We start from the raw sequence: 23008 nt of genomic DNA, 5'->3' as shown, positions 1-23008 counted from the left end.
TCAATGGAAAGTCCCTGTTTATCTTCAGAAAATCAATTACACAGCTATATAATTAGAATAACAACAGTAATGATATTAATAGCTACTATTTTAAAAATCCAATAGTCACTATGAGCCAGTTGCTTCACAGAAAAATGTGTTTAAACCTTACAATAGCCCTACAACATTGGTACTGTTATTATTGTCTTTATCTTACAGGTGAGGAAACCAAGGAGATTAGGCAATCTTGCCTAAAATCACATAAACCTTGACTTTTCTAACGGAAAAATGCCATACTCTTTAACCAATAAGGTAACTGGGGAGACCCGATTTGACCACACTTGTGTCAAAGACCTTTTCTAGTTGTAAAAATGAGCAGGTATGTGTTTGTTTATGCTACAAAGAAAAATACACAAGCACAGATGATGAGTCAATTGGGAGGCTATTAAAAACTAAACATTTCATTTTCAAGTTTGTTTTACTAATTTGAAAAGGGATATTTGCAAAGTGATGCAGGATTGCAAATTTTGAAATGTTCCCCTAGAAGGGTGAAATTTTTATGATCATAGGAATGTTTACTGTGGAACAATTGAGAACCCAGGTCTAGCCAGGTTTCTGATGATATCTTTACCTCATACAATTAAGGGAAAATCATAGCTAGGAATCAACTAAGAGACCCTGAGTGTCTATGGACTCCAACTAACAGAGAAGCCTACTTCAGCAGTGCCTCAGTGGGAGCAAAAACATGAGAATCTGTGCTCACACCTCTCTGTGGTCACAAGCAACTTAGCCATCTCGCCTATCTCTATTCCTATACAGCAGAAACTCTCAAGGTGATGACCCATCCCCAACTGGGTTCATCCAGAACATTCCCTTTCTCCTTCATTTTGAGAATTCCTTGTCTCCTTCCAATCCTGCATGACCTCCTTTCCTTGGATGACTCTGCTTCCCCTCTCCTTCTAGTAATTCCTTCTTCTCTACTCTCTTTTCAGTCCTGGGAATATACTCCCTGGATCAAGGTCATTCCTTTCAGTTCCCTGGAAGAACACTCACTGTCTTTCTATTTTTGTGGCTAAGAATTTGAGCAAATTCTCACCTAAGCCTAAGAGTATAAACATAACTGTCCACTTTTGCTGTCATCTGGTGCCAAATAATTATGTTGTTAATCAACCTCCAGAATTGATGTCAACCAGTCAGGACAGAGGACACAAATCACAGGAGGCAAGTATTTCATCTATTAACTCCTCACCATCCCAGCTATCTAATTATGGAAAAGAGTTAAGATGGTGCTTCGAGCCCATTGAATTTACAATTTCATTTCTTTGAAAAGTTCCACGTCAACAGTGTACATTTTATCACAATGTGATGATTCTATAAAGACAACTGAGTAATCAAGTGGGAAAAACCTTACTTTTATGTAAGCAGATGAGTGTAGTATATGATTATCTGTGGTATAATTTTGGTTTTCTATTCCATAATCTATGGTTGTATATTGCCCATCAACTGTTCTGTGATCAAGCTGGACTTTGTCCCAAAGGGAGGAATCATAAAATGATTTAAGTTCTAGCACCTTTACTTAAATTCCCATCTGGATTCCCTGAAAGAGAATACGTCTCTGTATAGATCTACATTATGCTATATGTCTGAAAAAAACATTTGGAATCCTCCTGTTCATTCAGAGGAGGGTACCTAGTTAGTTTCTTTGCCATGTCTTTCTTCCCTCTCTTTCTCTCTTCCTTCTCACGGCTGTGCCCCAAGTCCAGGCCTACAGCCCTGGATGCTTGGGTTACTTAAGCGCTCCTCCCTCCCACCAGATCCCTGCCTCCAGTGTCCCTCCCACTCCAACACATCCTACTAGACTCCTTTAAGCCTGCTGTCATGACATCACTAACAGCATAACCTGTTCTCCAACACTCCCTATGGTTAGGGCCCTCACCACCCTTTGCAACGTGGACCCGCCCTATGTGTCCAATTATACCAGGACCTTCAGGTCCTACATGCCCTACTCTATAGTTTCCGCTAGACAGAAAACTTTCCTCACCATCCCACAAATGGACTGTATTTGTGTTAAGCTTTGAGTGACAGCCTCTGTATTTCCTCCCTCCCAGCACATACATGTTTCCTCCAATTCTCCAGTATTTTATAATTTTACCCACCTCTCAAAGTCTACCTCTTAAATTATCTTCTCTATGAAACCTCCTCCTGCTACTCTAATTCTCTTCTTATATTCCTTCAGTCACTTACAGCTTCTGTTGTATCATCCCTGCCCCTCATGAGGGTGTAGCTATTTGAGACCAAGGGCAAGAATGAGTGCCTTCCTGTCCCATCAGTGCTGATCACACAGCAGAACTCAACAGCATGTTCTTGAAATGGTTGAATGCAGTTGATACTGCCTACTGATCCCAGATCATTGGTGCATATCACATTACCTTTTACCAAGCACCTCCTAGGCATAAGACCTGTATTCTACTGTGAAGGGCTGTCCCTCTGCCAATTCCAGACTTTCTCTTAAATACTGTCTCAAAAGCTTCAATTCTCTGGCTCCTTGTTATCTGGGATTACTTGTCTGCTACACGTGTCACATCACCCCCTGAACATTTGGCTAAGTTCTGATATGTAGTCAGAATAGAAAACACTCCCTGAATGGAGGGGAACATCACACACCCGGGCCTGTCAGAGAGTTGGGGGCCAGGGGAGGGAGAGCATTAGGAGAAATACTGAATGTAGATGACGGGTTAATGGGTGCAGCAAACCACCATGGGACATGTATACCAATGTAACAAACCTGCACCTTCTGCACATGTACCCCAGAACTTAAAAGTATAATAATAATAATTTTAAAAATTGTTTTAAAATGTGGGGAAAAAAACCCCACTCCCTGAACTTTAAAAGTTCCAGTCTCTGAAAGCCATGATGCCATTACAATGAGACAAAAAGACGACCTTCAAAAGCAACATTTGGGGAAGTTGTCTTTTCCATAGCTCCTTGACTCATGCCCGTGGGGCCGCTTCTGGTTTATTCTTTTTAAGAGGCTTGTTATAGATCATTGTTACATTGACATGAGGGTGTTGGAAAGACAGATCTAATCCCCCCAAACACACTTGTAATATACACCCACAAAATAAATGAGACAATAAAACAATGAATAACAAATGATTACAGCTATCCTTAAAATTAAATAGTAACCTGCAATAAAATGGGTGAGGACTCAGTTTAGAGAAACCCTTCCTTAGAAAAGTTGGTTGCATTCAGACTCTGAACGTTGACCTTCAGTAGAATCTAAGCCCTTGGTATTTCTGTTTTATTATCTTTCCAGAGCTTCATACTTTATTGTAAGAGGTAGCTAAAGCAAGTCTCTCTTGTTCCTACACATTTCTTTAAGAACTCAGTCCACTTCCCTATAGCAAGTGCCACCCAATGCTTTCCCTAGAAGCTCAGTCCACTTCCCTATAGTAAGTGCCACCCACTGGAAACTAGCAAAGCATTCCAGGATTTCAGTATTTCTGAGATGCCATAAGAGCATTCGGGCAAAAAAAAGGAGATGAAGAAGGGTAAGTATTGGGTGGGGAAAATCTTACCTCAACTTCTGACTGGCAGGGACGGTTATTTTATTAAGCTTGTCCATTCTGTTTGGTAATTGTAAGAGACACGAATAAGTGTCCAGTGGTCACGTCAGCAGTTCCTGGCCCTCCTAAGGAGCAGCATGGTAAGCCTCTGGTCTCGAGGGTTCCGGCCACTCAAGTCTGATTTCTGAGAGTGCAGGCTGCTGGCAAACACCCCTGCTCTAGGGAGAAGTAAAACTTGCCCGAGCACATAGTCAAGTTTCATGTTTCTACATAATCATGTGATCTGGATAGCCAGCCAGCTTGATGATTACTCCACGTTCTGTAAACTTTAATAGTGAAACCTACTGGGCATGCAAATTTCTTTCCAGCTGCTTTCTTTTACAATCAGATTTGTAACCAGGTTGGGACAAGTTTCTGGCTGGTCACTACTTCCTGTTTGTCCCAAATAATATAGTCTGTTTCCAGCAGGTGCATGCTATAACTGGGAACTTCCTGGGCTCAAGGAAAAGCAGAGTAATCAAGTCCATCTGAACCTCTCTTGGAGACTTTCTGCTTATTTGCATAAAGTAATGGATAAGCTTTTTCTACTTATAGAACCATTATATAAAAATGACATTTTTGTGCTTTTCCCTTCCCGCCCCTGATGCGAGCAATATGTTTAAAAATAAATATCAGGGTGGCAGTGACATGGTGGTAACAGTTTACTCAGAGAATTAGAGTCTCTCTTTTTCTGGAGCTCTATTTAAAATGGGATGGGCAATTCTCTGTTCATCTGCGGGTAGGGATGGGTGACCCAGGAAAGGGGAGACGAACTCTGTCGTAAGATGTGCAGCCTCCTTATTGCCTGGTAGAGTCAGGAGTTACCTTGCCGATAGCCAGATGCTTTCAAACAAACCAGGATGTACCCAAAAGTCAGATGAGAATAAATCTAACAGTTTCACAACAGTGCAATTCCTACATCAGGCCATTCTGAAGTCCTAAAAGCAGAATGCCACTCCCCTCCTTGCATTTGCCTCTTCCTGTCCTGTCCACCGCTTGCTCATCACAGCCAATGACACGCCAGACACAAGGCCATCTCGAGCTCAGACAGGTGGGGTGAGGTTGGGAGGAGGGAACCATACCTGTAGGGGCTGAACGTATTCAGAGAACTCTACTTCCCTCCTGGAAGACTTCACATTTCCTTCTGCCTAATCTGAAACATGCTGATTTATCTGTTGTTTAAAGAGCAGCCCGCAGTCTAGGGTCAGGGAGGAAGAAAATGGGAGGAATCTTTTGTTCCTGGACATACTTTTTTGCAGCCATTGAGAATGCCCTGCTCACCCTTGTGGAATAAAGTACACATTTCCAACATTTATCAAGGGAACCAGTCTTCTGGGTCAGAAGAATACACAGCAGGACAAAGGAAAGGGCTCTCAGTTACCTCTCCTGTTGTAGACCCAAGATCTGACTGAAGACAGTGGGGAAAGAGGAGAAGACAGAAAAGGGGAAGGAGGTGGAGGAAGAGGAGGAGGAGGAGGAAGAAGCAGAGGAAGAGGAGACAGAGGAGGAGGAGGAGAAGGAACAGTGACAATGGCAAAGGTGGAAACCGTGGATGGATTTCTTCCCTCCTGTGCCTCTTCTTTGCACAAATGGATGTTCTGTCTTTCTTGAGGTAACCTTGATTATTCACATTCATCACTGCCTATGAATTTCTGGTTTGACCAGATGTTTAGGAGCAGAATCTTCAGAGCTGTTGAAGGGTGGGGCCCTTCTGCTTGGCCAGGCCACTGACTTGGCCAGGCCAGCAAGAGAGCAGACAATGTTGCATGAGAAAAATGCAAGTGTTTGTCTCCTGCCATCATTCATTTTCCCCAATCTGGCTGCTCAATTTTCTTGTAGTGCATCGTGAAGGAGTTCTAGACCCTGCCTCCTGCTCTCCTATAGTTCCTAACTGAAAGAAACAAGTAGACTAGGATGGTAAAGGCACATACGATGTCATCAAAGACCAGGAAATTCAGGCTTCACTGAATAAGATAATAGTCAGCTCATTTTTTCTGAATTATTGTAAAATGCACCCCATAAGTCACTTGACTTTTCTCTCCACCAACAACTTTGCTCAACACCTGGCTGACAACTTCATATTTCCCCAGAGAAAAAGACCAGAGGCCAAGGTTACACTTCTGCTTTTTCTTTTTACAGCCACTTGCCTTTCTTCTTTTTACTGTATTTAGTCTAACATGATGAAAATGAGAGACTGTGTTTCCAGACTGGACATTTTGCCCCATGTGAAGTACAGTGTGACAGCCTAATGTTCCAGGCCTGCCACAGCTGCTTTGGCTTCTAAGTTGCTCCATGACTAAATGAAAATTTTAAATTATTTGACTCTAATTTTGAAGTGGAGAAAACCTTTTTTTTTTTTTTCTTTTTGAGACGAAATCTCGCTCTGTCACCCAGGCTGGAGTGCAATGGTGCAATCTTGGTTCACTGCAAGCTCCACCTCCCTGGTTCATGCCATTCTCCTGCCTCAGCCTCCCGAGTAGCTGGCACTACAAGCACCTGCTACCACACCTGGCTAATTTTTTGTATTTTTTAGTAGAGACGGGATTTCACCAGGTTAGCCATGATGGTCTCGATCTCCTGACCTCGTGATCCACCTGCCTCGGCCTCCCAAAGTGCTAGGATTACAGGCGTGAGCCACCGCGCCTGGCCAGGGAAAACCTTTTTAAGCAAAACACAAAAAGGAAAACCATAATAAATCTAGATACATATAAATTTAAGCTTTTATGTGACAATGGCACCATAAATGAAAGTTAAAATACAAATGACAGGCCCCCATAACTGGATAACCAAGAAGGTTAAAGCAAAGGTGGAAACTGATGATACCAAGTCTTAGCTGGTGACTTATAAAAGGAATGAGACCACACAACGTGGTTCCACAGCACACACAGAACAATATACCATGACAAGCCTTCAAGATCGGTCTACACAGCACAGTGGACATGGAAATTAATGAATCACTAGATTCACAGATGAGAAATTGACAATCCCAAACTTAAAGAAAATTTGGAGTGCCTATGCACTGTGGCTAAAAGTATAAGGTGCAATCACTTTGGAAACAGTGTGATATTTTCCAATAAATTTGATGGCATACATACCTATGACCCAGCATGGATCACAGATGTTGCGGAGGACTTCTAACTGTGTATATCAAAGGCATGTGCTAGAATTTTCACTGAAGCACCATTTCTTTTCTTTTCTTCTTCTTCTTTTTTTTTTTTTTTAGATGGAGTCTCACTCTGTTGCCCAGGCTGGAGTGTAATGGAGCGATCTTGGCTCACTGCAACCTCTGCCTCCCAGGTCCAAGCAATTCTGCTGTCTCAGCCTCCCTAGTAGCTGGGAATACAGTTGCACGCCACTGTGCCTGGCTACTTTTTGTATTTTTAGTAGAAATGGGGTTTCACCATATTGGTCAGGCTGGTCTCGAACTCCTGACCTCAGGTAATCCACCTGCCTCAACCTCCTAAAGTGCTGGGATTATAGGCATGAGCCACTGCGTCCGGCCTAGTCACTGTGCCCAGCCACCATGTCTAATAGGGGAAAAAAAGGCCCTGGAAATAATCCAATTGTCCATCAACTGGAGAACAAATAAATTAATTGTGACATCTTTTCATAATGGAATACTATTCAACAGTGAAAATGAGTGAACTCCAATGGCATCAGTATGGATAAATAACAAAAATAACTTGAGCAATAAAGGCAAGCTAAAGAAGTGTATACAGCATGATTCCATTTATATTAAGGTTAAAGACATGTAAAACTAAGTAATATGTTATTTAGGATACATACATCTATGGTAAAACCAAGGAAGGGAATGAAAAATGAATAAGTCACCAGGGAGCAGGATTGGAGCGAAGGGACATGCAGGGTTTCCAAGCAATTGTAGTATATTTCTTAAGTTGAATGGTGGGTATAAATGTTCATTTTATTGTTATTCTTTATATCTTATGAATATTGTAGGTATTATATATTTAACACAAATAAATTTTAAAAGAGCTGATCTATCTTTGAACTTGTGTTGTAATAACAACAAGCAAAAAAAAAGAAAAAGAAAAAAAAGGAAAAATATCTGGTCTAGAATTATGGGGCAAAGTCAAGATAGCATGCCTAAACCTAAGTCAGATGGTGATGATCCACTATCTCTGTGAGATGATGAGACTTGAGAACAAGAAGACGGATTGTACTGCTTCTTGGGATTGAGACCCAACCAGCCCTAGTTTTTCTTGGGCTCTTTGCCTTGCATCTGTGGATGACAACTACAACACCATGTTTATTGAACGCTTTCTGTGTTTCCTGTGCTCTGACGACATTCATTTTACATGTGAAAAAACTGATTCTGCGGGGCGGAGCAAGATGGCCGAATAGGAACAGCTCCAGTCTCCAACTCCCAGCGCGAGCGACACAGAAGACCGGTGATTTCTGCATTTTCAACTGAGGTACTGGGGTCATCTCTCTAGGGAGTGCCGGACAATCCGTGCGGGTCAGCTGCTGCAGCCTGACCAGCGTGAGCTGAAGCAGGGCGAGGCATCGCCTCACCTGGAAGCGCAAGGGGGAAGGAAATCCCTTTTCCTAGCCAGGGGAACTGAGACACACAACACCTGGAAAATCGGGTAACTCCCACCCCAATACTGCGCTTTAAGGAAACAGGCACACCAGGAGAATATATCCCACACCTGGCCGGGAGGGTCCCACGCCCACGGAGCCTCCCTCACTGCTAACACAGCCATCTGCGGCGATCTATCCGCAAGGCAGCAGCGAGGCTGGGGGAGGGGCGCCCGCCATTGCTGAGGCTTAAGTAGGTAAACAAAGCCGCTGGGAAGCTCGAACTGGGTGGAGCTCACAGCAGCTCAAGGAAGCCTGCCTGTCTCTGTAGACTCTACCACTGAGGACAGCGCACAGCTGCAGTCCATTAGGGGAAAGAGCGGGGCCGCTGCAGACCCGAACGACTCTGTCTGACACCTTTGGGGAGAGCCGTGGATCTCCTAACGCGGAGGTTGAGATCTGAGAACGGACAGACTGCCTGCTCAGGTGGGTCCCTGACCCCTGAGTAGCCTAGCTGGGAGACATCCCCTACTAGGGGCAGTCCGATACCCCACACCTCACAGGGTGGCGTCACCCCTGAGAGGAAACTTCCAAAGAAAGAATCAGACAGGTACACTCGCTGTTCAGCAATATTCTATCTTCGGCAACCTCTGCTGCTGATACCCAGGCAAACAGGGTCTGGAGTGGACCTCAAGCAATCTCTAACAGACCAACAGACAGTCCTTCTGACTGTCAGACGGAAAACTATCAAACAGGAAGGACACCTATACCAAAACCCCATCAGTACGTCACCATCATCAAAGTCCAGAGACAGATAAAACCACAAAGATGGGGAAGAAGCAGGGCAGAAAAGCTGGAAATTCAAAAAATAAGAGCGCATCTCCCCCTGCAAAGGAGCGCAGCCCATCGCCAGCAACGGATCAAAGCTGGTCAGAGAATGACTTTGACGAGATGAGAGAAGAAGGCTTCAGTCCATCAAACCTCTCAGAGCTAAAGGAGGAATTACGTACCCAGCGCAAAGAAACTAAAAATCTTGAAAAAAAAGTGGAAGAATTGACAGCTAGACTAATTAATGCAGAGAAGATCATAAACGAAATGACAGAGATGAAAACCATGACACGAGAAATACGTGACAAATGCACAAGCTTCGGTAACCGACTCGATCAGCTGGAGGAAAGAGTATCAGCGATTGAGGATCAAATGAATGAAATGAAGCGAGAAGAGAAACCAAAAGAAAAAAGAAGAAAAAGAAATGAACAAAGCCTGCAAGAAGTATGGGATTATGTAAAAAGACCAAATCTACGTCTGATTGGGGTGCCTGAAAGGGAGGGGGAAAATGGAACCAAGTTGGAAAACACTCTTCAGGATATCATCCAGGAGAACTTCCCCAACCTAGTAGGGCAGGCCAACATTCAAATTCAGGAAATACAGAGAACGCCACAAAGATACTCCTCCAGAAGAGCAACTCCAAGACACATAATTGCCAGATTCACCAAAGTTGAAATGAAGGAAAAAATCTTAAGGGCAGCCAGAGAGAAAGGTCGGGTTACCCACAAAGGGAAGCCCATCAGAATAACAGCAGACCTCTCGGCAGAAACTCTACAAGCCACAAGAGAGTGGGGGCCAATATTCAACGTTCTTAAAGAAAAGAATTTTCAACCCAGAATTTCATATCCAGCCAAACTAAGCTTCATCAGTGAAGGAGAAATAAAATCCTTTACAGATAAGCAAATGCTTAGAGATTTTGTCACCACCAGGCCGGCCTTACAAGAGACCCTGAAGGAAGCCCTAAACATGGAAAGGAACAACCGGTACCAGCCATTGCAAAAACATGCCAAAATGTAAAGACCATCGAGGCTAGGAAGAAACTGCATCAACTAACGAGCAAAATAACCAGTTAATATCATAATGACAGGATCAAGTTCACACATAACAATATTAACCTTAAATGTCAATGGACTAAATGCTCCAATTAAAAGACACAGACTGGCAAACTGGATCAAGAGTCAAGACCCATCAGTCTGCTGTATTCAGGAGACCCATCTCACATGCAGAGACATACATAGGCTCAAAATAAAGGGATGGAGGAAGATCTACCAAGCAAATGGAGAACAAAAAAAAGCAGGGGTTGCAATCCTAGTCTCTGATAAAACAGACTTTAAACCATCAAAGATCAAAAGAGACAAAGAAGGCCATTACATAATGGTCAAGGGATCAATTCAACAGGAAGAGCTAACTCTCCTAAATATATATGCACCCAATACAGGAGCACCCAGATTCATAAAGCAAGTCCTTAGAGACCTACAAAGAGACTTAGACTCCCATACAATAATAATGGGAGACTTCAACACTCCACTGTCAACATTAGACAGATCAACGAGACAGAAAGTTAACAAGGATATCCAGGAATTGAACTCATCTCTGCACCAAGCGGACCTAATAGACATCTATAGAACTCTCCACCCCAAATCAACAGAATATACATTCTTCTCAGCACCACATCGCACTTATTCCAAAATTGACCACATCATTGGAAGTAAAGCACTCCTCAGCAAATGTACAAGAACTGAAATTATAACAAACTGTCTCTCAGACCACAGTGCAATCAAACTAGAACTCAGGACTAAGAAACTCAATCAAAACGCTCAACTACATGGAAACTGAACAACCTGCTCCTGAATGACTACTGGGTACATAACGAAATGAAAGCAGAAATAAAGATGTTCTTTGAAACCAATGAGAACAAAGATACAACATACCAGAATCTCTGGGACACATTTAAAGCAGTGTGTAGAGGGAAATTTATAGCACTAAATGCCCACAAGAGAAAGCAGGAGAGATCTAAAATTGACACTCTAACATCACAATTAAAAGAACTAGAGAGGCAAGAGCAAACACATTCAAAAGCTAGCAGAAGGCAAGAAATAACTAAGATCAGAGCAGAACTGAAGGAGATAGAGACACAAAAAACCCTCCAAAAAATCAATGAATCCAGGAGTTGGTTTTTTGAAAAGATCAACAAAATTGACAGACCGCTAGCTAGACTAATAAAGAAGAAAAGAGAGAAGAATCAAATAGACGCAATAAAAAATGATAAAGGGGATATCACCACCGACCCCACAGAAATACAAACAACCATCAGAGAATACTATAAATGCCTCTACGCAAATCAACTAGAAAATCTAGAAGAAATGGATAATTCCTGGACACTTACACTCTCCCAAGACTAAACCAGGAAGAAGTTGAATCCCTGAATAGACCAATAGCAGGCTCTGAAATTGAGGCAACAATTAATAGCCTACCCACCAAAAAAAGTCCAGGACCAGATGGATTCACAGCTGAATTCTACCAGAGGTACAAGGAGGAGCTGGTACCATTCCTTCTGAAACTATTTCAATCAATAGAAAAAGAGGGAATCCTCCCTAACTCTTTTATGAGGCCAACATCATCCTGATACCAAAGCCTGGCAGAGACACAACAAAAAAAGAGAATTTTAGACCAATATCCCTGATGAACATCGATGCAAAAATCCTCAATAAAATACTGGCAAACGGATTCAGCAGCACATCAAAAAGCTTATCCACCATGATCAAGTGGGCTTCATCCCTGGGATGCAAGGCTGGTTCAACATTCGCAAATCAATAAATGTAATCCAGCATATAAACAGAACCAAAGACAAGAACCACATAATTATCTCAATAGATGCAGAAAAGGCTTTTGACAAAATTCAACAGCCCTTTATGCTAAAAACGCTCAATAAATTTGGTATTGATGGAACTTACCTCAAAATAATAAGAGCTATTTATGACAAACCCACAGCTAATATCATACTGAATGGGCAAAAACTGGAAAAATTCCCTTTGAAAACTGGCACAAGACAGGGATGCCCTCTCTCACCACTCCTATTCAACATAGTGTTGGAAGTTCTGGCTAGGGCAATCAGGCAAGAGAAAGAAATCAAGGGTATCCAGTTAGGAAAAGAAGAAGTCAAATTGTCCCTGTTTGCAGATGACATGATTGTATATTTAGAAAACCCCATCGTCTCAGCCCAAAATCTCCTTAAGCTGATAAGCAACTTCAGCAAAGTCTCAGGATACAAAATTAATGTGCAAAAATCACAAGCATTCTTATACACCAGTAACAGACAAGCAGAGAGCCAAATCAGGAATGAACTTCCATTCACAGTTGCTTCAAAGAGAATAAAATACCTAGGAATCCAGCTTACAAGGGATGTAAAGGACCTCTTCAAGGAGAACTACAAACCACTGCTCAGTGAAATCAAAGAGGACACAAACAAATGGAAGAACATACCATGCTCATGGATAGGAAGAATCAATATCGTGAAAATGGCCATACTGCCCAAGGTTATTTATAGATTCAATGCCATCCCCATCAAGCTACCAATGAGTTTCTTCACAGAATTGGAAAAAACGGCTTTAAAGTTCATATGGAACCAAAAAGAGCCCGCATTGCCAAGACAATCCTAAGTCAAAAGGACAAAGCTGGAGGCGTCACGCTACCTGACTTCAAACTATACTACAAGGCTACAGTAACCAAAACAGCATGGTACTGGTGCCACAACAGAGATATAGACCAATGGAACAGAACAGAGTCCTCAGAAATAATACCACACATCTACAGCCATCTGATCTTTGACAAACCTGAGAGAAACAAGAAATGGGGAAAGGATTCCCTATTTAATAAATGGTGCTGGGAAAATTGGCTAGCCATAAGTAGAAAGCTGAAACTGGATCCTTTCCTTACCCCTTATACGAAAATAATTCAAGATGGATTAGAGACTTAAATGTTAGACCTAATACCATAAAAACCCTAGAAGAAAATCTAGGTAGTACCATTCAGGACATAGGCATGGGCAAGGACTTCATGTCTAAAACACCAAAAGCAACGGCAGCAAAAGCAAAAATTGACACATGGATCTAATTAAACTAAAGAGCTTTTGCACAGCTAAAGAAACTACCATCAGAGTGAACAGGCAACCTACAGAATGGGAAAAAATTTTTGCAACCTACTCATCTGACAAAGGGCTAATATCCAGAATCTACAAAGAACTCAAACAAATATACAAGAAAAAAACAAACAACCCCATCAAAAAGTGGGGAAAGGATATGAACAGACATTTCTCAAAAGAAGACATCCATACAGCCAACAGACACATGAAAAAATGCTCATCATCACTCGCCATCAGAGAAATGCAAATCAAAACACAATGAGATACCATCTCACACCAGTTAGAATGGCAATCATTAAGAAGTCAGGAAACAACAGGTGTTGGAGAGGATGTGGAGAAATAGGAACACTTTTACACTGTTGGTGGGATTGTAAACTAGTTCAACCATTATGGAAAACAGTATGGCGATTCCTCAAGGATCTAGAACTAGATGTACCATATGACCCAGCCATCCCACTACTGGGTATATACCCAAAGGATTATAAATTACTCTACTACAAAGACACATGCACACGTATGTTTATTGCGGCACTATTCACAATAGCAAAGACTTGGAATCAACCCAAATGTCCATCTGTGACAGACTGGATTCAGAAAATGTGGCACATATACACCATGGAATACTATGCAGCCATCAAAAAGGATGAGTTTGCGTCCTTTGTAGGGACATGGATGCAGCTGGAAACCATCATTCTTAGCAAACTATCACAAGAACAGAAAACCAAACACCGCATGTTCTCACTCATAGGTGGGAACTGAACAATGAGATCACTTGGACTCGGGAAGGGGAACATCACACACTGGGGCCTATCATGGGGAGGGGGGAGGAGGGAGGGATTGCTTTGGGGAGTTATACATGATATAAACGTCATGCACATGTACCCTAGAACTTAAAGTATAATAAAAAAAAAAAAAAAAAAAAAAAAAAAGAAAAAATGATTCTGAGAGAGGCTAAGTAAACTGGTCTAAAGTTACACCACTCATCAATGGAAAAGCTGGGATTCAAACCCCGGTCTGTTTCCATAGTCTAAGCTACTAATCATAGACTCTGCCATTGCAAGACAGATTTTCTGTTATTCAGCAGACAGCCCTGCTCTGGCATCAGGCACCAACTTAACCATGACCTTGGGCAAGTCTTTTAGTCTCCCTCACCTCAACTTCTTACCTCTAGAGCAAGAGATTCAAAGAGGGGCTTGGTCTCCATCTGACTTGGAATCTGGACACTGCCAACGTGCACAGAAACTGGTTAGTGCCAGTGGAAACATTCACAGAATTTTTAGAAGAGAAGTCTTGACTTCTCTTTACTAGACTGCTTCCCAAAGAAGGGCTCAGTGGCTGTGGCAGTTTACAGTGTCTTGGAGGGAGTGCAAGTCCTCACTGGAACTGGAAAGTCAGGCACAATTCACTATCTTGTCTGCTACCCACCCACTGATGGCTTTTCCCTTGCCAGGGCCAGTTTAGGCAAACTGTCACAGGAAGTTTGCAAGGTGTGATGTTGGTGCCATGCAATCTGGTTCTATGCAGAACTATAACCTGTTTCCAAGAGGCTCAGCTTCACAGCTCCATGGGGGCAAAGGGTACTATGGTCATTCCCATTTTATGATGTGAAATCTGATCCTCAGAAGGGTGACAAAACTTACTCAAGGTTGCCCATCTTCTTGACATCTGAGCTAGGGCCTTTAGCCCCCAAACCATTCACCCACCTTTTCTTTCTTGTGCTGGCCCCCTTTCTCAGGGTTGGGACAGGGATGCATCCTGCATCAACCACAGACCCAGTAGCTTTCTCACACATGCGGGCCAAAGTGGCAGGAGCTTGTGGATGGACAGGCCCATGCCTGGTTTTCTCAGCCAGTGCCAGTGAAGGGCCAGAGGGAAAAAGGTTGGGAGGAAGCTAAGAAGCCTGGGTAAACTAGTGGAGGAAACAGCAGAAGAGACTAGGGGAAGGCAAAGACAGACAAGGAAGCATGGCAGATGCTGGCAGTGGTTTTTCTGTTCTTCTTTTTTGTGGAGACAAGTGGTAGGAAGGGAGAAAGAAGGAAGAAGAGAAGACATCTGAGACTTGAGCAAATGGGCAAAGGCCCTTTTAGGCTCAAGGTTTTACTTTCTGTGAGACAAATTGGTTCCCTATTTTATCTTTTCAGTAAACTCAACATTCTATACATTAAATTGGCATGGAGTGCGTATCTGTTTTATTAGGAGAATGGCTCAGATGAAAACACCGTTTACTCATTGCATCCAGCCAAGCCTCTATTGGCAAGAACATTACAATAGCCTAATATTGGGATGTACAGCTCCTGGCCTGTGCATCATCTTTACCTCCTCCTTTGCTTTCTGTCCTCAGAGCCAATCTGCCAACAAGATTCTCCTTGGAAGTATTTCCACGTTTACCCTGCTCTCACTATAGCCCAGGCCCCCACTTGGTTCACTGATCAGCCTCTTACTATTTCTCGGTAGTGAGATCCAGCCCCAATCTCATCCCCATGCCTCCAGCTGCTGACCCTTCTTAAGGACCTCAGAGGAATTTCCTTTCTTCTAGAACCAAGTACCAATGTCATTCATGCCTCACTGTGACTGAATCTCCTCGATAGTCCGTCTTATTCTTCACTAATTCCCAGCAGGTGACCATCCTTTTAGTCAGACAGGTCATCAAACACTCCTTTCTCCTCATCAGTCACATGACTCAGCCACTAGTCAGAACCACCACCCAGAAGTGAAGAAGCAGATACACAAGGCCCTAGGAAATCAGGAGGCCAGGTAGTTTCCATCAGTCAGGGCCATTATGGAGCCAAAGAGCAGGCAAGGGTGGAGAGGCAGTTTTCTATCCAAGGAATGGGTGTATCAGAGATGTGGAAAGCTGAGATAACACTCGTGACCTCCAGGAGCTGAGGGTCTATGATATGGTTTGTCTGTGTCCCCACCAAAATCTCAACTTGAATTATATCTCCCAGAATTCCCACGTGTTGTGGGTGGAACCCGGGGGAGGTAACTGAATCATGGGAGCTAGTCTTTCCTGTGCTATTCTTGTGGTAGGGAATAAGTCTCATTAGATTTGATGGGTTTATCAGGGTTTTCCACTTTTGCTTCTTCCTCATTTTTTCTTGCTGCTGCCATGTAAGAAGTGCCTTTCACCCTCCACCATTATTATGAGACCTCCCCAGCCATGTGGAACTGTAAGTTAAATTAAACCTCCTTTTCTTCCCAGTCTGGGGTATGTCTTTATCAGCAGTATAAAAATGGACTAATACACTCTATCTGCCCTGTGTTCTCAGTAGGAAATGCTGTGGCTATTGATTATCATTTTCTGTTACCTTTTATCTGATGAAGTTTGACTAGTCTTCCAGTCTTTCTACTTAGGCAGTCCATCTGGATTCAAAGGGTCCCCAAACAAAAGCAGAGTAGACTTGAGCAAATATTTTATGTTCTTAAAGATTTCATTGTCTCCAATTCAATATATGTTTGTGATCCCAGTCCCATCATAAAGATATCATAAAGATTTCCATTATCTCCAATTCAACGTATAAATTTAATGTGATCCCAATAAAAACACCAAGAGGATCCTCTCCCTTCTCCCATGCCAGATCTAGACAACTTGACTCTAACATTTCTGTATGAAAATAAACAAGCAAGAATAGCCAAGAAACCCTTGAAAAAGAAAATCAAGGAATGGGAAGGGACTAGCCTTCCTAGACATTAAAGTACAGTATGAAGCCTCTCTAATAAAAACAGCGTGGTATTGCTGCATGACCAATGGAAGTAATGAGAAAATATGTAGATAAATAGAAGATTATAAACAAATTAAGTATATTATGAATGTGGCATATCTAATGGGGAAAAATAGGCTTTTCAATAAACAGTACAATTGCACAGCCATTGGGAAAAGTACAAAATTTAGATTCATACCTCAAATCACTTGCCAGAGTGAACTCCCAATGGATCAAAAATCTAAATGTAAGACATGAAGCCATAATATACCTGAAGAAACCAGAGTTAAATTTCTTTATAACCTTATCCACGATTTAAAATCTAGAACTAATAAAAGAAAATCTTAATAAATTTAACTGGAAAAACATAAAAATATTTTTCATAGCAAAAACACCATAAGCAGTATCAAAAGATAAAAGATAAATTGGGAGTCAAGAGTTGCATTATATATCACAGAACCGAAGGTTAATATCTCCTTAATAGGTAGAGATCCTAAAATTTGAGATAGAAAAAAAACCCGACTAGATAAAAAGTGGGCAAAACCATGACCATGAAAGGCAGGAGGCCTTTAAATGGATGAAAAGTATGCTTAACTACACTCATATTAAGAGAAAGATTATTATAATCAAGCTGAAGAAATATTTCAGATAAGCAAAAATCTAAAAGTCTGATGATGGTGTCTGTTGTTAAGGCTCTGAGGAAAAGACACCCTTTGCTTGCAAAGTGTTATACTCCCCTAGGAGGGGATATGGCAATGAGGTAGGAGGTGGGGCTTGGACACTAGACCAAACTGAGGACTATCTAAAACAAGTCCAGCTGGAAGCACCTCCCCATAAGACACATCCACCAGTGTGCCATGTCAGTTTACCATTGCCGTGGCAACACCCAGAAGTTACCACCCTTTTCCGTGGCAATGACCTGACAACCTGTAAGTTACCACCCTTTTCCTAGAAATTGCTGCATAAACTCCCCCTTAATTTGCATATAATTAAAAGTGGATATAAATATGAGTGTAGCTCTGCCTCTCAGCTGCTACTCTGTGCACACTGTCTATGAGTAGTCCTGCTCTGCAAGGAGCAATACTGCTGCTGCTGCTGTAGGCTGCCGCTACAATAAAAGTTGCTGTTTAACACTTGCTGGCCCTTGAATTCTTTCCGGGACAAAGCCAAGGACCCTCTGGAGCTAAGCCCCAATTTGGGGCTTGTCCATCCTACATCAGTAGTACCTAATAAAATTACTAGAATTTACCTTATGACCCAAGCAACCTCAATTCTAGGAACCTATCCTGAAGATACACCTTCACATATGTACATATGCAACATCTGCACACATTTATTGCAATTTTATTGGCAATAGCAAAAAATCAGAGACATCTAAATGTCTATCAATGGGAAACTGGTTGAATACATTTTGTGTATTCACACACACACATACATAGGCACTTGTTATTGCAACAAGAAACACCAGAAGGGTAAATCAGAAGCTAATAAAAGTAGTCACCCATGGGAGGCAGAAGGGAGCTGGAAATAGTGGGAAAATGACAGGGATTAGATAGATTCCTTGGGTCTATCTGGATCTATCTTTTTTTTTTTTTTTTTTTGAGATAGAGTCCCATTTGTCACTCAGTGCATCAGGCTCCCTGCAGCCTCAACCTCCTGGGTTCAAGTGATCTTCCTACCTCAGTGCCCGAGTAGCTGGGACCACAGGCAGACACCACCATGCCCAGCTAATAGTTTGTTTTTTTGTAGGGATTGGGTCTCACCATGCTGCCCAGGCTGGTCTCAAATACCTGGGCTCAAGTGATCTGCCAGCCTTGGCCTCCCGAAGGTGCAATTACAGGCGTGAGCCACCGTGCCCGGCCTGGATCTATCTTTTTATGAAGTTTTGACTTTTAAACTAGGTAACCATTTGACATAAACTAAAAAAAAAAAAAAAAATTAAGGCAAACAAAAAAAGCAAATCTTAAAGACAAAAATAAACAGAAACAAATGAATTTAGATGTTAACATATCACAGAGGAGAGAATTATTTCAAGTGACTCTTTAACACAGTCCTCTGAGCATTCTCTGTGAAACTTATTCTAAGAATAAAAATAATTGCAAAGAAATCTTGAACTTTACTCAGTATTTTTATTTTTAGTAGTAAAACTGTGGGTTTTGCTGTTCAAAGTGAAATTTTGTATATTGTATGAAAAATTAGTAGGAATGAAGATTTTTAGTACAGGAGAAGAAAGTAAAAATATAAAATCAAAGAAGAAAAAAATTTGATAATTTTAAATTTAATGGAAAATATCAATCTGAACTCATGATTTTTCTAGCACTAGACACTGAAAAGTCCCAGAAGCAATGATGGTCCAAATTTTACATACATCAAAGATGCTCAATTACAAATATAATAAGAAAAGAATTCTCCACTAAAAGGAACCACGTTCTCCTTGAAGAAAGGGTTGATTTCAGGGAAAATAAAAGGTGAACCTGGACTACCTTGTGCCATAAAAGTACTCACTCATGGGAGGGAGAAGGGAGCTGAAAATGGTGGAGAAGTGATAGGGATTAGATAGATTCCCTGGATTTTTTTTTTTTTTTTTTAAAGACAAGTTCTCACTTGTCACTCTGGCTGGAGTGCAGTGGCGCCATCATGACTCACTGCAGCCTCAATCTCAATCCCCTAGGCTCAAGCAATCCTCCCACCTCAGCACCTGAGTAGCTGGGACCACAGGCACACAGCACCATGCCCAGCTAATGTGGCACAGATCTTTGAAAGAGGCACATAGGAGCAGATCCTTGAAAGAGGGTCCAGTAGACAATTTTGGGACCATTTGAGCATTTATAAAAAAAAACCTGTAATTTATTTTAAAACATGAAACAAATAAAAATCCACCAGTCCATAAAAACATAACCAAAAAACAAAGTCATTTGCCAACACTGAAGGTAACTATTCCATCAACTTTTTAATTGAAAATTTAAAAAATTAAATCAGTTGGAAATTAAAGAATAATAAAGCAATTACCCTGATGTGTTTAGGAGAAATCAAAAATCCTCAATTTTCACAGAATATTAGCTAATAAATGTAGAATGAATGACAGAATTAGAAAACTACCATTTTGCAACCCCAAATGAAGAATTTATTTAGGTAAGGGTCATCAATTAATGCTAAAACCAGTAGGTAAAATGCTGTTGGGGAGCATCATATCCCTATGACATCACAAGGTATCAAATTCCCACGCCCGAGGCTGCTGGCTGATTGCAAGGCTGACCTTTACAGAGTTGACAACGGACTCTACTCACGTGATCAAATTCAGTATTATCCATTTTGCTTCCGATGCAAGATGAAGTACATCTCACCTATGAAATATCTCAATTTAATCAACTTTTAAATATAACTTCCAGCTTATACAGAGTGAACACATAATGAATCATCCAAAGTAGGGCATCTCTGGGAGGGAAAGAAGACTCAACTAACAATTATGCCAGGACTGCAGGTGTAATCAGGGAAGACATTCCCAGGCAAACTGGAATGTGAGATCCTGCTAAGTTTAGAGGAAATAAAAGGGATACAGGAACAGGCTGAACAGCATTAAAAGAAAACAATTATAATAATTTAAAAATCCAGATGTAGAAATTTTACAAGACTACCACTTGGTCTTCTTAATGTTAGAAGACCAAGGATGCTAGATGGTATGAGGGAATTGTTAATGTTCTTAGGTATGGTAATGGTACTGTGGTAATGTAGAGGAAGATCCTTATTCAGATATTTTTGGGAGGTACACTGATGAATGTAAGTTTTAAGTGTCATGATGTCTATAACTTATTTTCAATTGGTTCAAAAAAATGTTAGCAATGATCAAAATTGGGTGATGAGTGTATGGGTATTCATTGTACCAGTCTTTCAACTTTGCTACATATTTGAAAATTTCATGTAAGAGTTTTAAAAATGGCAGGACTTGAAATGTCTCTAACCCTCAACCCTTTCTAGAGAGCCATCTAGGATATTGGAACTGCCTGGTATCCCAGGCCTCCTCATCAATGCTGTCTCCATCAAGGAGAAATCCTACCTGGGGCTCTCCTGACATAGTCATCTCATCTTCCAAATATTGTTCCAATCTTGACCATTTTCTTATTTCTCGTGGCCTGTCCAAATCTTACTCACCATCAATGGCCACTTTCTTTTGGAAGCTTGTCTTATTTCCTTCTAGTCCACTTGGGCCTCTACTCTGATCTCCTCTATCTCCCTGTCTTTTGACCATAGTTTTGACTTATTTTTCATAAGTATATATGCTGTTACCATGATAAAATTATAAACATCCCAGCAAAATGACTATATTCTATTTCTTTGGTCTTTCTCTATGGCAAGCACAAAACTAGACCATTCTTTGTACATAATAAATATTTTCTGAGTTAAATGTGGAAGTTGTTAGAAGACATCGACAAAAAAAATAGTTGTGAGATGCAACTACTTTTCAAACTCAGGAACTGAATTGATGTTGAAAATCATTGATATTCTAATTGTTTACCTATGCCGAATGGGGAACTATATGGCCATGGAAGCCCTGCTTTCCAATCACAGTATTTCTTTCAACGGAGCCTGGTCATAAACTAAGAGCCCTTTTCAAAACGTGTTCAGGAAGTCACTGCTAAGTACTCAGAGCAGACGGTCCAGCAGAAATGTATATGTCAGACTGTCCAAAGAGAAGAGTAAGGAATCAAACTTCCATCTGTCATTAACACCAGTACTACAGTCTCTTTCATATCGTGTCTCCGATTCCACTTGCACATCTTACCTACCTCCAAACTCTACTTTTAGTTCCCTAGCTGTCCAAAGGGATCCCTGGACTCTCCAGGCTTCCTTTGCATTTCCTTTACTATCATCCCCAGAACAGTCTCCACTGGACAATGGTAGCCCCTGCACTATGGGACCTGGATTCCCTTTTCTTCAAAGTGCTGTGATATTGGACTACATTTTATGCCCTGCATTAGTCATAATTTGTCAGATCTGGAATAGGCCCTTGAGAGAAAGCTGCCAGATTTAGCAAATAAGAATACAGGATGCCCAGTTACACTTTAGATAAACAATGCTTTTTCAGCAAGAGCACATCCCAAATATTGCATAGTGTCCTGTTTTTTATCTGGCAAATCTGAGATGAGGAAACCAAGGCCTAGAGAGTGAACTGACTTGCAAAAGTCCATTTTAGAGAAAAACCCCAAGCCAGAAAAAAACAAGAGCAGAAAGAACTAAGATCTCCTTACTCCTGACCCATGTATAATGTTTTTTTGTGTGTGTGTATAAAAACAACAATGTCTGTGGTCAAGATGTGTTGAATCAGTACAAGGAAGCAAATTTCTCATGAAAAAAAAAAATTTGTACTTGCTTTTCTATCAATTATTTAACCAAATAATTTGGGCCCCTAGGGTGAAATGGCTTAAGGAAATTCTCAGATCTCCAACCTGACACTATCTGAGTGGAATAATTCAAATTCCTTCTTAACAAATGGCAAACCAAAGACTGGACAGACTGGAATATCAAAGAATGTATGTGGAGCTGGACTGAGGGAGCTGAATGCGTCACTACCATCCTCTCGGACCACGACTGCCAATCTGCGTGATTTCAATGTTCTGCTTTTTTACAAAAGAGAAGACCCTGGATATAAAGCGTAACAAATATTTATAGAAAACCACTTTTTAGGAAGAAATCTTTTTAGATATTCTATAACATTACTATCTTTCAAATCAATACATAACTGGCTAATATTCCAATAGGAAAATGTGCAAAGAACACAAAAGGTTAATTCACAAGAGAAGACATCCAGATGGCTGATAAAAATATAAACCAGCTCACAATCCCGCTAAACCAAAGAAACACAAATTAAATCAAATATAAAATACCACTGATTTTTTAACCTACCAAAGTAAGCTTTTAAAATGTTAAAAAATTCAGGTTTGGCAAAGGCATTGTTAAATGGGTGCTCTTGCCACTGATAGGACAACAAATTGATAGAAACTTCCTAGAAGGCAGTTTGGTTCTAGGTATTAGGATTCTTAAAATGTTCATATGTTTAAAAGAAAAATATAAAATTTTATTAATTTTTCCTAAGTGTAGAATTATTTATACCAGTATAGAATTAGAAACGATGTAAACATTCAACAATAATATAACTTCATAAATTATGATATAGCCATGAGTGGAATGCTCTGCAGCCATTAAAAACAGTGTTTTCA

General features: G+C 41.1%; 1 protein-coding gene across 4 annotated transcripts in view; it reads right to left on the bottom strand.

Annotated features, from left to right (window-relative positions):
* Window positions 1-3809, bottom strand: part of BLNK (B cell linker) — an 80011-nt gene extending 76202 nt beyond the window's left edge. Inside the window, exon 1 of one of the 4 annotated variants that reach the window (XM_033187577.1) lies at window positions 3558-3809. In XM_033187577.1, coding sequence (XP_033043468.1) covers window positions 3558-3604 — 47 coding nt within the window. In that variant the 5' untranslated portion in view covers window positions 3605-3809. The remainder of the gene's footprint in view (window positions 1-3557) is intronic. The other 3 variants (XM_033187568.1, XM_033187565.1, XM_033187535.1) reach the window with 3 other exon arrangements.
* Window positions 3810-23008: the final 19199 nt, after the last annotated feature.

The sequence above is a fragment of the Trachypithecus francoisi genome, unplaced genomic scaffold (genome assembly GCF_009764315.1).
Source record: "Trachypithecus francoisi isolate TF-2019V2 unplaced genomic scaffold, Tfra_2.0 Contig01579, whole genome shotgun sequence".
In the NCBI taxonomy this organism is placed as follows: domain Eukaryota; kingdom Metazoa; phylum Chordata; class Mammalia; order Primates; family Cercopithecidae; genus Trachypithecus; species Trachypithecus francoisi.
Note: the sequence above shows the minus strand (reverse complement) of the source record. Positions and strands in the feature narration are given on the sequence as shown.